This window comes from Hypomesus transpacificus, unplaced genomic scaffold, assembly GCF_021917145.1.
Source record: "Hypomesus transpacificus isolate Combined female unplaced genomic scaffold, fHypTra1 scaffold_152, whole genome shotgun sequence".
Lineage (NCBI taxonomy): Eukaryota > Metazoa > Chordata > Actinopteri > Osmeriformes > Osmeridae > Hypomesus > Hypomesus transpacificus.
The window spans coordinates 308,783-325,840 of NW_025813719.1; the positions used below are offsets into that span (position 1 = coordinate 308,783).

At 41.2% G+C, this 17,058-nt stretch overlaps 1 protein-coding gene and 2 non-coding genes across 3 annotated transcripts in view; all 3 read right to left on the bottom strand.

Annotated features, from left to right (window-relative positions):
* Positions 1 to 2,087, bottom strand: part of abcb7 (ATP-binding cassette, sub-family B (MDR/TAP), member 7) — a 94,897-nt gene extending 92,810 nt beyond the window's left edge. Inside the window, exons 1-2 of the mRNA XM_047051388.1 lie at positions 1,915 to 2,087; positions 1,210 to 1,287 (exon numbers count right to left, since the gene is read on the bottom strand). Of these exons, the coding sequence (XP_046907344.1) occupies positions 1,210 to 1,287; positions 1,915 to 2,064 (228 nt within the window). The 5' untranslated portion in view covers positions 2,065 to 2,087. The remainder of the gene's footprint in view (positions 1 to 1,209; positions 1,288 to 1,914) is intronic.
* A 14,479-nt stretch (positions 2,088 to 16,566) lies between these two features.
* On the bottom strand, positions 16,567 to 16,638 carry trnap-agg. Its single transcript has one exon. It is a non-coding gene; the product is annotated as a tRNA-Pro (tRNA).
* A 265-nt stretch (positions 16,639 to 16,903) lies between these two features.
* On the bottom strand, positions 16,904 to 16,975 carry trnap-ugg. The gene has a single exon. It is a non-coding gene; the product is annotated as a tRNA-Pro (tRNA).
* Between the last annotated feature and the right edge of the window lie 83 nt (positions 16,976 to 17,058).

Sequence of the window (17,058 nt, forward strand, 5' to 3'; positions counted from 1 at the left end):
CAGAAAAAAAATGAGACTAGCGTTGATCAGTATGAACGGTATAGAAATATACCGGTACGAATTTGGCCTACAATATAAACTTTGACTATACCGTTCTAACCACGGCAGAGCCTTCCATAAATGTGATTTGTCATAGGCCCATTCACAACAGGCACAGTATAAAATTACCATACAGAACTTTAGCGCTAATAGCAATCAATCTACGCAAACAATGTTTTGCACCCTCAACAGTATTGCTGACGTAGAGCATCGTTTTCTGGCTTAATCGTTTTTTCTTGTATGACACAACTTCCAACATTTACAGACGTCAACAATGCAGCATGCAAGATTAGCCATGCAAGCAAGGTTGGCTAGAATTGTGACATTTTTATTGTAGCCAACAGAATAGAGTATTCAGCCATGTAATAAATTGTTATAGCTAACTCACTAAAATATTGAACTAAAGTTTTCTTGTGATCCCATAAACATTGAAATCTACATATAGCTAATCTGTGCAAAGCACTGCAAAACTTGGAAAAATTCAACTTGTGCTACACACCTAACATACCTCATCCAAATCCGTCCAAGTGCGGTAGATTAACCGCAGCAGTGCGGATTGCATTCTATTCAAACGAATGGACTAGAAATGCCGTAAAAATAATATATTGTGACATGTACCGTTACCAAAACCGTTATGCTTAAAAATTGAACCGTGATATACATTGTAGGCCATACCGCACAGCCTTAATTAAGAACCTTTACTTCTTCTAAATTTATTTAGGATTACTTCCTTATTCCCTTTTTGTAAGGTTCAAAATAATTATCTAAATGTGGTAGGATTATTTGTTTGTAAATATATATAAACATCTTGATGCATACATCAAAGGACCTGAGATTCCTGGAGCTAGTATCTCCAGCATTCTAGAATTTCCAATGAAGTGATTGTACCGTTCAAAACAATATTCTAGATCGTATTACATGGATGGCTGTCAATGGCCATTACGTTGTAATATAGAACGAATGCTTACACCCATAGACATGTATATATGTCTATGCTTACACCGCTATGGTTATAGAGTGCAGAATTTTGTTGTTCAGATTGAACATAAAGAAACTATCAAATGTGCACAGTACAAACCTAGTAATTAACTAATAAGCAGGTTATGATTAATTAATGTGCAGATACCATCCCAACCGAGGATTCTATTTGTGTAGCCTACTTTTTCTTACCTTAGCTGCCTTCAAAATGGGTAAACTATTTTCCACTCTGTTTACCGTCCGTACTGCTCTTCTTAGGTTAGGACTCAGCTGAAAGACAAACAAAAGCCTGGTTTAAAAACATCTACCCAGGACCAAAAGGAACAGGTAAAAGGGTGAATGTGCAGCTTGTGTGAGTTCTACGAACAGTAGGTTACCTAAACGTTCAAAAAACATTGTTCATTGAAATATAAAAACAAGCTAATGTTAAACATTCATAATGACAATAATGTTTTCATGGTGAGATCTGTATTGTTGAACACTTGGGCACAGAAATGTGGCCAAGTGGAAACACAAGTATAATTGATTACATTACAGTCCAGAGACCTGTCACGTGTACGCAATGTCTGCGGGACCAGACAGTAGAATTTGTACAGAAAAGTTATCTTGACAGTTCGAAAACATGTGACCGGGGCCCACAACACGTTTGCCGGTGCCATATTAGTAGCTAGCTAGCCAGCCTGTTGTCATGGTAAATATTTCCTTGATTAGGATTAGAAAGACATTTAGCAGAAGTACATATCAGGAGTCTCAGGTGGGTGGCTATTCTGCAAGTCTGCACTGAAAAAAGTTGTGTTGACAAGAAGTATTATTTTGCTAGGAAACAATCTGTCCTTCCTGATAGAACTGACTGCTCTGGCAAAAACAGTGTCCTTCTACTTTCGGAAAAACGCTTACCGAATAGATTCTTTGTTGTTTCTGATGCTTCGCGTTTTGTTTGTAGCTTTGACACCACACATGATATGAACTAGTCTGATGAAGTAATAGTGTAAATTTTCGCTTCTGAAAGCAAAAACCACGGTGCAGAGGGACCAACAGTGACACCATCTTGGTAACAGAAGGCGTTTCTCACTGGCAAATTGACATCGTCACATCCGGTGTGTCAGTTTTTCCAAAAGCATGAACCAGAGCCATAGAAAAAGAGTTGCGACACGCTGTGATCTCGCCGACACGTGATCACGTGGTTCATGTAGCTCGCTGTAGTCAAGCCCAGAGCCATAAGGTGCGTTCAACATGGACTGCGGCTGCATGAAACGACCGGCGAGAGTAGCCGCTTGCAGTCGGGGAGGAGTTGAAAACGGCTCTGTGAAGTCGGACATGCCAGGTTCTCGTGGTTTGCTGCGTTGATGTCAGTCATGGCCGATCAAGCGCTGTTTGCTTACTTTACTTTATTTATAATTTAACTTAGTCTTTCCGTTAGTGAAGAGGCTGACTAAAACCCTTTCTTTAACACATTTTGAATTCAATTAAACTTTTTTGAGCGTTGGCGAAACTGAAAGTGTCCGAATATTCCAAACACGCATCAAAGTTGTAGTGTGTGAGTCTGGCCAATCATGAAATAGCTGTGTCGTCACTTGAACCCGTGCAGTTGCTCTTGACAAAAGGCGCTCGGCTACACAGCCGACAGTTCTCGAATCGATCTCACGGTACTTTGATGGCGACGTCACAGTGACGTGTCCTCGCCGCATGAAGTCGCCGAATGAAGTCGGGTCATGTCGAACGCACCTATAGAAAAAGAGAGTTGCGACACTTCCATAGACTCCCATTGGCTGTTTATCAATCCACGTTTTTTTCCGTTTTTGTGTTCTTGCGAACTCGTTTGACGTCATCTTTCATTGCCCAAGTACGGTTCCAATCCAAAGAACACAAGTCAGAGCCATAGAGTTAATATAACTAGAGTAAGCTACTTTTGTCTTCCAAGATGGCGTCCCCATTCATTTCTATGAAAAGTGCTCGGTGGCGCAGTGAGGCAAGCGAGAGCGCGAGACTGGACGCGGCTATCTTTCCACTTCCGTGTCTTCCGGTCTAGCTTTAAACAGTGGCTGTTTATCAATCTGAAGAACGCTGAGAACGCAAGTACATTCTTTTGAAGAACGTTCTGCCAAGCGTCCTTGCGAGAATGGTCTTGCAAGGACGAAGAATGAATTGAGATGGTTAGGGTTTTCCTGAGCTGTGTCTACTACCGCGCACTTGTGCACTTTGAGCACTGACTTTCAGTGCTTAGGGCGCTTCACTCATAAAACCAGAACAATTCAATGCACTGAAAGTACCCGGATGGCGCACTGCAAACGGTCCAAAAAAAACAGAAAATAGTGTACAACGATGGACACTACTCGCCCTAAACGGGCGCCATCTTGGCTACGTAGCGGAAAAGGAGGAGCCCTTTCGGCAGCTTTTTCCACTTAAGTGGAGAAGCGCGTTCATTTTAGCAGGTTTTGCGGGTGTGGCGAGCAGATTTGCGTCCGTCACTTCCACCAAGTGTTTAACGTAAGTGTTCCATTTGAGACAGCACTTATCAGCGACGGAGTGCACTGAGGGCACTGTATTGCAGTGTACTTCATAAAGTGCGCGGTAGTAGACACAGCCCTGGACTCGCAGCATTATGATAACACTGAATAACTACAAAAACTATATAACAAAGCTAAAAAATAGTCCGTCTACCTGTAATTTTACGTTTTCTGTAGCCCTTGTTAACTTACAGTACCTAATCAGGACTCCAGACTGCGACCAAATGGTCAGACAGTGCGAGCATTTTTTACAAACACTCGCGCATGTGCGACCTACACATTTTGAATTAATTGGGTGTGCACGATGTCAGCACACGTTAGCAACGACGCATAGATACGACGTTCTAGTAAGACAGCGATATCAGTGTTCCTTCTGCATTAGTATCGTAGCTAAAAGTCTAGGAAAGTTAAGGCTATTTTTCGCTAGGTAGGCTACCTATAAACCTAGCTAAAAGTCTTGGAAAGTTTAGGCTATTTTTCGCTAGGTTCCTACGAACGTCTTAATCTGCCAGAAAAGTGGGTTGCCCTTCGTTCTTTTGGTGAGCAGTTTCACGAGCCCTTCTTACCTGGCGTCAAGGAGCCTAGCAGCTAAATACTTATTAAGCACTAGCGTTGCTACTGTATCCCTGCCTGTGTTTGAGCTGTTGCACTGTTATACTCAGCAAGTATCGTGTTATGGTGTCGGAGGACTGATCGAAAAGTGCATCACACATTTAAGTCATTTAGCTAAGATTTGCATGTATAGTACGTAATGTCAAATTAAATAATGTATTTAAACTCAAGCTTATATGGTGCGTCGCTGTATATCAGTTGTAGAAATGACAGTAAAAAAAAACTGACCCAGGCACACCCCACAATTTCCCCAGAAATTGTCCCAGGGGCGATTCTAGGATCAGACCTTTAGGGGTGCTCAGTCTTCAATGAGAATGTGAGTTTGTGCCTTGCAAAAGTGCTAAACGTAAACCCCCTTGCTAATATAAATCCCTTATTTCACTGGATAACAATTAATAAATGTATGTATTATTATGCAAAATATTGAATGAAAAAACTAAGGATGTCTCTTTCTTCATGAACTACCATGCATCAAATGATAATAAACAATATATTTAAAAAATATATTATTTTTAGGGGTGCTGAGATTAAATTTAGGGGTGCTTGAGCACTCCTAAAGGGTCTAAAATTGCCACTGAATTATACCCTCTGTAGTTACATTAATAAATGTATTGCAGGTCAATATAAGGTGTGCCCTTACATTTTCTGCTTGCGCTCCTAAAATGTTCAGTCAGGGGCTACTATGCTCCTAGTAAAAAAAGTTAGTCTGGTGCCCTGCTAATGTTAACTAGTGTCTGCACTGCACTGAGATGCTAGCTAGGTTATCGACAAGTCGGAGCAAATTAACAAATTAGCCGTTTCATCAATAAAATAAGAACATTCTCAGCGACTGAACTGCCTATTTCTCGTAAATTTTTTATTCAGATGCTGATTTACACTAACCGTTTAGCTGAAATATGAAAAGTTTAAAATTACAGTTTTGAGGTTTGTCCGCCTCGCTTGACATCTTGCAATGACTTCTGGGAAATCAGAAGCGTTCTCGCTGGTCAAGTCACCATCCGATGCATCCTCGATAAAAGGGGCGGATCAGGAACATTTCCGGGTATTTTTGGCGTTCTTGGTGACTTGTGTTCTTTGGATTGGAACCGTACTTGGGCAATAAAAGATGACGTCAAACGAGTTCGCAAGAACAAAAGAACGGAAAAAAACGTGGATTGATAAACAGCCAGTGGCTCTTTTTTTCCCTAGCTCCGAGACCTCGTGCACGCTTGCAACTAGCTGTATACGTCATACTTTGCGACAACCAGTCGGGAGCATAGATTGATATGGTTACGAGCCTATGTTACGAGCGTGTGAGCTCAGGCATTGCAGTGGCAGAATGGGGAACAAGTCCGACAAGAATCAGACACATGATGCAAACTTAACAGAAATGTATTTTGTCACTGTATAGTAGGTTCCTTTCACTTGTTTTTTAGAAATAGGCTATAGGGCTAAATATAGGGCTATTCTAGATGGAACTCATCACATAGGTTGCTTTTTTTCTTCGTGATATGAGTATGATTTCCAACGCATTGTATCAGATGAAATAAACAGTTAACATGAACAGCTCCGTCTTTGTTCTTGCCAGGCAAAGAAAGCTAAATAGTTATTTTGGTAACCGAAATCTTCCATAATGCAGACTTACCATAGCTTACTTTCATCTTTACATTCAAACGAAATGCCACGAAATTCACACTGCCTTCAATTTAACATCAGTGTAGAAGTATGGCCTGTGTTTTATATGTTCATCCTACAAAACCAAAGCCTATTAATGGATATAACGTGATCTAACAAGACTTGGTAATAATGTAATAAATAAAAGCTTGAGAACTGTGTCTAAAATATACTTTATTGGACATTTGCCTTTGAAAGGGGAATATTCGCAGAACCATAGGCTATAGGCTACAAGACGTTTCCATCAGATGTAAGTGGGGGTGAAACATATAGAGTCACTGAGGACCTTCATTGTCCCACAAAAGCAGTCTGGCTTGATGACACGATCAACAAAAGAATAATGGGTGTGTTTAACAAAAGCTTCTGAGGGCAAGACTAATATTATTTAAATATAGGCCTATATAATTTCCTATTGTGGTTACCGGTTAAAGTATTACTCTTCGTCTTTGCTCCGGATAGACGTCAACAATCTATGCTCGCGCTTAACATATTATATTTGCCATCATGTCATGAAAGTTTTTAAGAAAATCAAATCTGTTTTAAAATAACGGAAATAAACTATATTAACAACATTTCATGTATGTGTGACAGTGACAACCATTTGCTTAACTTTCTACAACAGGGCAGGCAACTCAAGCCAGTTCTCCCTGTGCTCATTCAATATAAGTCTATGGCTCATTCAGCTCCATGTAAATCGGCTATCGGCCAAAGTGAACTATTGTGCTCGTGCCGTTAGTATCCGCGAGCACATTTGCAGGCAACTTTTATTGACATAAGCAAATAAATGGGGTGCTAGTTTACCCATTTCGGATTGGTCTCAAACTTAGCAAAAATCGGGATAAATAATTCTATGAAAAAGCTATTAGTATGAGCCAGGTTCGAGATTCGAACAAAAATTATTGGGGGGGATAGTTTTGTAAATGTTGACTGGAGTTAATTGAATAAAAATGACCGTAAGAGTCGGAAACCTAACCGTAATGCAATACTACCTACATCCACCGGGGCCGTTGCTTCAAGCCGAGGGGTGGGGGCTTGGTAAGAGCCTGTGTAAGGAGAGCCTGCCCACTCCCTATTAAGCCCCATTGTACCGAATTTAGGTGCAGTTCCACTAGAGTTCCACTGGGAGAGATTGCGGTCGAGTGCAAAATTAATGGGAGTCTATGGATCTAAACGGCTAAATTTGTCTCTTTCGCCTGATTGTCGTTGATAAATCTCAGATTTTATTATAGTTTTTGCATGTTAAACATGGATTACAGGTCAAAAGTTGAATGAACGAGTACTTACGTCCTTTCGATTTCTTACAGAGTAAGTCGTTGTTGCCCATAACACGCTAGCATTTTGCTAACGAATGTTGATTGGTTAGTGAAGGATGGCTACGACCAGAGATCCCGCTTGATGGCATCCGAAGCAGAACCAGAATGTCAGATCATTAGGAACATTAGCAACAACATTAGCAAGCCAAAACTCTTTCTAGCATGTGTATTGACAGGGAGAGCCTAACCTGTCAGCTGTGTTGTCGATGCCTCGAGAGTAAAGTGGAAGTAACCAGAGCTTGCCGACAAGCAGTAGCTCTGGTCATACGATGTGTATGACTTCAATGCCATTTTCAAAGGCTTTTTTGAACAGAAAGGCGACTTTAAAAAAAATCTAACACCCAGTGGTGTGTATTTTGTTTGCCTCCCCTTTCGATTTCAGAATTCAAATGACAAGACAAAAAATTATATCCTGAGAAAAGTGGATTTTGAGGGGTATAGCTCCATAGACCTCCATCCATTCATTCTGCACTCGACCGTTAGCGCCCTCATATGGAACTTGAGTGGAACTGCAACCAGTTCAGAACCCGGAAGTTTCACGATCGTGGGAGTTCTCTCTTCATTAGACATTGGCTGTTTATCAATCCACGTTTTTTTCCGTTCTTTTGTTCTTGCGAACTCGTTTGACGTCATCTTTTATTGCCCAAGTACGGTTCCAATCCAAAGAACATAAGTCACCAAGAACGCCAAAAATACCCGGAAATGTTCCTGATCCGCCCCTTTTATCGAGGATGCATCGGATGGTGCCTTGACCAGCGAGAACGCTTCTGATTTCCCAGAAGTCATTGCAAGGTGTCAAGCGAGGCGGACAAACCTCAAAACTGTAATGTTTTACTTTTCATATTTCAGCTAAACCGTACGTGTAAATCAGCATCTGAATTAAAATGTGGCGAGAAATAGGCAGTTCAGTCGCTGAAAATGTTCTTATTTTATTGATGAAACGGCTGATTTGCAAATTTGCTCCGACTTGTCGATAACCTAGCTAGCATTATAGTGCAGTGCAAACACTAGTAAACATTAGGTACTGTAAGTTAGCAAGGGCTACAGAAAACGTAAAATTACAGGTAGAGGGACCATTTTTTAGATTTGTTATCTAGTTTTTGTAGTCAGTCAGTGTTATCATAATGCAGCGAGTCCAGGAAAACCGTAACCATCTCAATTTATTCTCCGTCCTTGCGTCCTTGCAAGACCATTCTCGCAAGGATGCTTGCCAGAACATTCTTCAAAAGAATGTACTTGTGTTCTCAGCGTTCTTCGGATTGATAAACAGCCATTCTCTGCACAAGTCACCAAGAACGCCAAAAATACCTGGAAATGTTCTTGATCCGCCCCTTTTATCAAGGATGCATCGGATGGTGCCTTGACCAGCGAGAACGCTTCTGATTTCCCAGAAGTCATTGCAAGGTGTCAAGCGAGGCGGACAAACCTCAAAACTGTAATGTTTTACTTTTCATATTTCAGCTAAACCGTACGTGTAAATCAGCATCTGAATTAAAATGTGGCGAGAAATAGGCAGTTCAGTCGCTGAAAATGTTCTTATTTTATTGACGAAACGGCTGATTAGCAAATTTGCTCCGACTTGTCGATAACCTAGCTAGCATTATAGTGCAGTGCAAACACTAGTAAACATTAGGTACTGTAAGTTAGCAAGGGCTACAGAAAACGTAAAATTACAGGTAGAGGGACCATTTTTTAGATTTGTTATCTAGTTTTTGTAGTCAGTCAGTGTTATCATAATGCAGCGAGTCCAGGAAAACCGTAACCATCTCAATTCATTCTCCGTCCTTGCGTCCTTGCAAGACCATTCTCGCAAGGATGCTTGCCAGAACATTCTTCAAAAGAATGTACTTGTGTTCTCAGCGTTCTTCGGATTGATAAACAGCCATTCTCTGCACAAGTCACCAAGAACGCCAAAAATACCTGGAAATGTTTTTGATCCGCCCCTTTTATCAAGGATGCATCGGTTAGTGACTTGACCAGCCAGAACGCTTCTGATTCCCCAGAAGTCATTGCAAGATGTCAAGCGAGGCGGACAAACCTCACAACTGTAATTTTTATACTTTTCATATTTCAGCTTAACGGTACGTGTAAATCAGCATCTGAATTCAAATGAACTCCAATAATCTAATTAAGTAAATGCCTTACTGGTTACAAATGGCCAATCCCACAGGCAAATTCATAAAGTTTTAAAGGTTTGAATGATCTTGGACAAAATATTACACAGAAATAGCAATGACCATTAACCACTTCACAATGAGATAAGGTGTTAATATTATCATCAGTATTATTAGTTATACACATTTATAAACAACACAATGTGGGATAATGGTCTAAAACATTTTATTGAACATAATTGTAACATTTTGTCTCTTATTTTATTTTATAAATAGGATGGAACTCCACAGAACTATGCTCAAATAAATAACCAAGTGCCCATCCTCAAGATAGTCTTCTCAGATGAAGAAGCCAAACCAGCCTTCAGGCTCGCCAGGTCTACCATCCAGCTGCTGGTCCATGTCCTGCCGAGAAAGAAAAGGCATGGTTGGAGCCACGGAAGTGTACATGTTTGTGTACTGGCTTGCATGTGGTGCTTCATACCGTGTGACATCCGATGCCTTTTCTATGCCAGTGGCTACAGTGTGCAGAGCTGTACACCACGTGGTAGAGGAAATGATGACAATCCTCCACCGCATCATCTATTTCCCCAAGGCCGATGAGATGGAGGGGGCAGGTTTTGCTCACCTGGCCGGCCATGAAGCCTTATGCTTCGCTGCAGGAGCCATTGATGGGTGCCACATCAGAATCCGTCCACCTGCTATGCCACAAAAAAAGAGTTACTTGAACCGCAAGCTCTTTCCCTCGGTTATCCTGCAGGGCATTTGTGACAACAGTGGAAAGTTCATTGACGTGTACATTGGCAACACAGGTTCTGTCCACGATGCCCTTGTCCTGCAGAGATCTCCAATGTTTAAGGAGTCCCTTTATCACCCCGTTTCGACAGCCTATAGCTGGTAGGGATATTTACTGGACCTAAATCCAAAGTTGCCAACACACGCACAAACACATAAACAACAAAGTAAATAACAACACTACCAAATAATGTAACTGTATAACATTTCTACACCATTATGTATACCACCAGGACGTGTTGAGGCCCTGTTCAACAGCATCCATGCCAAAGCGAGGTGCATATTTTAGCGCACTTTCGGCATGCTGAAAACTCGCTGGAGATCCATCTTTCCGAGGGCTCTTGAAGTGCGTCCTCTGTTTGTCCCCAAGGTGGTTGCTGCCTGCTGCATTCTCCACAACCTTTGTCTCTCTGTGGACGACATCTCAGAGGTGGACCATCCTCAGCATGAGGAAAAGGGTGACAATCCAGAGGACTGTGCTGATGAGCAGGAGGTGTCTGGCAACAACATCCGGGCTAGACTGGCTGCACACCTTTCTGCTCCTACAGAACTCCATTAGGGGTGGGCGATATGGCCAAAATCTCCTATCACGGTACGAATAATTTTATATCACGGTTACGGTATATATCACGGTATAGTAATTGATATAGTAAATATAGTAAATTTTATTATTTTTTTTTACTATATAACCATACCGTACTTTATCATTACACTTGATGTCATGCCATCCGCGTGGTGACCTAGTACTCACAGCGCAATACGGATCCGTAATGCCCTCAGACAAACGGGGGGGGGGTTAAAAATAATTCCTTCGTTAATAATTTGTTACACAGAACTTTATTATATTAAATATTCATCCAAAATTATTCACACCTTCACAAAATCAATCACAAACAAATAATGTCTGCATATGCAAGTAGCAACGCTAGTGCTAAATAACTATTTAACTGGTAGGCTCCATGATGCCGGGTAAGTAGCTATCTCCTGAGACTTCTCACCAAAAGAACGAAGGGGAACCTTCGATTAAGACATGTTCGTAGGTACCTAGCGAAAAGTAGCCTGAACTTTCCTAGATCTTAAGCTACTGCTGAATGTTCGCTGATATAACTGTCTGTCTTACTAGAACGGCGAATGTATGCATCGTTGCTAACGTGTGCTGACGTTATGAATATGTATGTGAGAAAGACGCGTAAGTGACAGAGAGACGGAGGGAGAGCAGGGAAAGGAAATGCAGCTGAAAGAATTCGCTGCATGTTTAACCTAAATAGTGTAAAAAAAAGAAAAATTACGAAACGCATGTGGCGGCCGGTGTTGATTCTGTGGCGAATCGCCACAAATTAGTCTGTGTGGGAAACACTGAAAAGTATACCGCGGTTGAAACGTAATAGCTAAATCTCTCCCGGTAGACACATTTCTGCCGTTGCACGGTATATACCGTCATACCGCCCAGCCCTAAACTCCATGTGTAATCTTTTCTATTATTTATATAGCCTATTGAATTATTTTCTAGTTTCTTTACATCAAATGTAACCTTTTTTGTAAATTACTGTATTGTATAAACTTTGCCAATTTCATTTTGAGACTCTTGGCATTGCTGTGTGTTCCCTTCTCAGCAATAAACAACATGTTCTGTCAGTGCTGAATGTAGGAGATTATTAACTGGCTTGTCTAGTAATCATAAACCTTACTAATCAGAAAAAAATATTTTATTATATTTTGTCAACCAATTTCTCAAAAAGTGAGAGGAACTTTTCGCTTCTGGCAGCTGCTGCCCTCTCCCTCTCCTCTTCCCTTTGAAAAGCCTGCCTCTCTCTCTCCTCTTCTTTCTCAGCCTGCATTTTCAAAAAGTCCAGGAGTTCACCTTCCTCTTCCTTCCTCTCTCCCTGGCAGGGGCAGAGGAAGAGGAGGCCACAACACCACCTGCAGTGGACGTCAGGTTTGCATCAACTACCAGGGGCGGATTAATCGAATGCTGCCCCCGGAGTGCTGCATCCATGGTGGCATACCACTGCCAGGTGGCAGCAGTGACCCCCCCTGCCTCCACCCCTTTCCCTGATGGTGGGTCCCTCAGCTACTTTAGGCAAAAGTCAAACAACTAAGTTGCAGAGTTTCTAGGACCTTAGACCTTTGTGTTTATACATTTTAATATGAAATCATAAGATTTTATATTCTAAAATATTACTATTATTTTTAACTAATAAAAGCACTAAGCTTGTCACAAATTGCCTGATATGTGGAAGTGCTAAAACAACAATTGGTGTTGGAAATGGTACAACACTTAAATAAGAAACATCACATCTGACTTTACACTGTTTTTAAATTACCTTGTATTTTTCTTTCAAGTTGTTCAATTTTTTCTTAGCTTGTTTTTCTGTCATTTGGAACTCTGCCTGATTCACAAAGGCTCTGGGGAAAACAAAGTGGAAGTCACATCAACAGTTCAATTCACATCGAAATTATGAATGGAAACTGAAATATTAAACTCTTCCCTCACTAAGGGCAATTCATGGAAACTGATCAATATTAACCAAGTCTATCTATAATCAACTATTTTGGTTATTTGTAAAAACTACTGAGCAAAAACTAGTTAAAGAGAAACTAAAATGCTATTTGTAGCAGGTGCCTGTTTCCCACCTGCTACCGAAATGTACATCATACCTCAACTACAATGGCTAGGATGACTTTTTTGTATTAAAGTGAACCTGTTAAATTTGCTAAGGTTATAATCTTTATAATCTCTATTCACTCCCATCCAGATTTGGAAGAGTTTCTCTTCCCTGTGAATAGAGACTCACTTCGCCCCCCTCCACTCAATGAGGGCTGTAATCTCATCAGCAGTCCCTGAATAAAATATTTACGTGAAGATAAGAATTTGATCGATATTACATTTGAAAAGGGAGACTAAACTACAAAAACTAGATAACAAAGCTAAAAAATGGTCCCTCTACCTGTAATTTTACGTTTTCTGTAGCCCTTGCTAAGTTACAGTACCTAATGTTAACTAGTGTCTGCACTGCACTGAGATGCTAGCAAGGTTATCGAAAAGTCGGAGCAAATTTACAAATTAGCCGTTTCATCAATAAAATAAGAACATTTTCAGCGACTACACTGCCTATTTCTCGTCACATTTTAATGCAGATGCTGATTTACACGTACCGTTTAGTTGAAATGTGAAAAGTAAAAACTTACAATTGTGAGGTTTGTCTGCCTCGCTTGACATCTTGCAATGACTTTTGGGAAATCAGAAGCGTTCTCGCTGGTCAAGTCACCATCCGATGCATCCTCAATAAAAGGGGCGGATCAAGAACATTTCCGGGTATTTTTGGCGTTCTTGGTGACTTGTGTTCTTTGGATTGGAACCGTACTTGTGCAATGAAAGATGACGTCAAAAAAGAACGGAAAAAAACGTGGATTGATAAACAGCCATTGTCTAATAAAGGATATATATCTATGGGGAGAACTCCCACTATCGGGAAACTTCCGGGTTCTGAACTGGATGCAGTTCCACTCAAGTTCCATGTGAGGGTGCTAACGGTCGAATGCAGAATGAATAGAGGTCTATGGAGCTATACCCCTCAAAATCCACTTTTCTCAGGAAAAATTTTTTTGTCTTGTAATTTGAATTCTGAATTCTAAAGGGGAGGCAAAACAAATACACACTGCTGGGTGATTTTTTTTAAGTCGCCTTTCCGTTCTAAAAATGCTTTCAAAAGCATTGAAAATGTCATTGACATACACATCGTACGACCAGAGCTACTGCTTGACGGCAAGTTCTGGTTACTTCAAGTTCAAGTCTTTTATTTGTCAGGTACACAGAACAACACAAGGTTAGACTGGGCACTGAAATTCTAGACAACTGAAAGACAAGACAACGCAAGCACCTGGCATAACATAACAAATAAGTACACGGAACAAAATTCACATCTAAGCTGAGCTTAAATAAGTGAAACTTCCTAAATATACAGATAGCAATAAATAATCGACTAAACTAACCCTAATACTAAAACTTCCTAAATTACAGAAACAACAAATAGTACACTATACTAACCCTAAATGCACATAAAACCTGTTTCAACCCTATAACCTATTCTAGCCTAAGTGGAGTAAAGTACAATAGTGCAATTGCAGATCAGCGACTAAGTCAATGACCATACAGGGGCCTGGTGGCGAGGTACAGTGAGATACAGTAGTGCAATGTTACTGATAATGCTACCAGTAGCTGAAAGTGACAGAGTATAAGTGATTAGTGTGCAGTAAATCAATGTCCATATCAGTGTCCATTCAGAAGCCTGATGGCCCTTGGGTAGAAACTGTTGTCCAGTCTGCGTGTGCGCGACCGGATGCTGCGGTAACGCCTGCCAGAAGGCAACGGGGTAAAGAGACTGAAGGATGGGTGGGAACAGTCTCTTAGAATCCTGCCGGCTACTTCCTACTTCCACTTTTCTCTCAAGGCATCGACAATACAGCTGACAGGTTGGGCTCTCCCTGTCAATACACATGCTAGAAAGAGTTTTGGCTTGCTAATGTTGTTAAAGCTCTGACATTCTGGTTCTGCTTCGGATGCCATCAAGCGGGATCTCTGGTCGTAGTCAGTCCTTCACTAACCAATCAGTATGGGGCTATTATTGTAGCAAAAGTATTCACAAATGCACAGCACGATTCACGAATGCACAGCAAGATTCACGAATGCACAACAAGATTCACGAATGCACAGCAAGATTCACGAATGTACAGCAAGATTCACAAATGCACAGCAAGATTCACCAATGCACAGAAAGATCCACAAATGTGTACCATCCACAAATGTGTACTATCCACAAATGCCTACCGCGATCCACAAATGCGTACAAGGATCCACAAATGCTCACTCAGATTTGTGTATGTGTAAAACATTGTCCAAATATGTAGGCACAAAGGCTGGCCTCTCAATTGGCTGTGTTTTCCACGTGACTTTTGCTACACTTCTGCCGTGGTACAAATCCACAACTCGTGTGCGTGTGCGACGATATGTGCCTCGGTACAGATTACTTTTCACGGAAGGTAAGTACAGTTTTCAGGAATAAATGTGTACATGTTTATCCTGCTTATATGTGTTTACCTAATACAAAAATGGTGTGTATGGTATTACAGATAATGTATCTTGGTGCAGCCTCCAATAACCTTGCATCAACCACCCTGGCCTTCTTCCAAGAATCTGTGGAGAAGTTTGGTTTCCTTCTTAGGTAAATATGATTTTAAACCTTTGTCGGCCCCTCCATATAACATCTTAAACACATGCATCATGTTTTGCAGTTTTGTTAATTTGATGTAAGATGCTTCAAACATTCCTGTGCTGATTTCATAGGTTGTATAACCAACCAACCGACACTTAATATGGTCTTTGTTGTAAATGTTTGTTTTATGGTACGGGCTGATCAAGGGGTGGAGAATGTGGATGTTGCACGCCTCATGTTTACAGTGGTAAACATTCCGTGGCACTGGAAGAGGCAGCTTCATTGTTGGGAAGAGTGTTCACAATCAACGGTTAGTAAAAAAGTGCAGATAAAGCCAGTTGAAATAGGGCACTCCACTGCTGCCATGCATCTAAACTTTTTTTTCAGAATTGAGAGGCTATGGAGAGACCTATGGACAATTGTAACAAACATCTACTATGATGTCCTTCACTACCTCGAAGAAGAGGGCTTCCTCAATATCGCCAATGCTACACACCTCTTCTGTTGCCATTATGTGTTCCTACCACGTCTAAAAGATGACCTGGACAATTTTCACAATGGTTGGGACCATCATCCATTAAGAACGGAAGGCAATATGACCCGTAATCAGCTGTGGGCACTGGGTCGAATACATCAGCCAATTCCAGTTCCAGATCACATGGCCGTATGTCTAAATATTCAACTCTTTTGTGTTACCTCTCGCACCCAAAGCGAGAATCATACCCCTAGACCAACGAGCCACATTTTGGTGGCTGTTTTGGTTCATCAATTTATTTTTAAAAAACATGGTTAATCAGAAGCTCCGCACTGAAAAGCGTGAATCAAACCACGAGCCACGTTTCTGTTAGTGTTTTGGTTGACTTTTCTGTTTTCACATAACATGTTTAGACGAAAAGAGCAACTCTCCCAGTAAGTCACCCCAAACCACGTTGGGTTAAGGACTGATCTTGGATTCAAACAGGAACCCTCCTCACCAGGTACATTCCTTTGTCAACGTACTCTAAAGGGCTCGTCCGGGATATCAACCCGGGACCTCTCGCACCCAAAGCGAGAATCATACCCCTAGACCAACAAGCCACATTTTGGTGGCTGTTTTGCTTGACAAATTTGTTTTCACAAAATCTGGTTAATCAGAAGCTCCGCACTGAAAAGCGTGAATCAAACCACGAGCCACGTTTCTGTTAGTGTTTTGGTTGACTTTTCTGTTTTCACATAACATGTTTAGACGAAAAGAGCAACTCTCCCGGTAAATCACCCCAAACCACGTTGGGTAAAGGACTGATCTTGAGTTTAAACAGGATCTCTCGTCACCAGGTACCTTCCTTTGTCAATGTACTCTAAAGGGCTCGTCCAGGATTTGAACCCGGGACCTCTCGCACCCTAAGCGAGAATCATACCCCTAGACCAACGAGCCACATTTTGGTGGCTGTTTTGGTTCATCAATTTATTTTTAAAAAACATGGTTAATCAGAAGCTCTGCACTGAAAAGCGTGAATCATACCACGAGCCACGTTTTTGTCAGTGTTTTGGTTTACTGATTTGTTTTCACATAACATGCTTAGACAAAAAGAGCAACTCTCCCAGTAAATCACCCCAAACCACGTTGGGTTAAGGACTGATCTTGGATTTAAACAGGAACCTTCGCCACCAGGTACCTTCCTTTGTCAACGTAATCTAAAGGGCTCGTCCGGAATTTGAACCCAGGACCTCTCGCACCCAAAGCGAGAATCATACCCCTAGACCAACGAGCCACATTTTGGTGGCTGTTTTGCTTGACAAATTTGTTTTCACAAAACCTGGTTAATCAGAAGCTCCGCACTGAAAAGCGTGAATC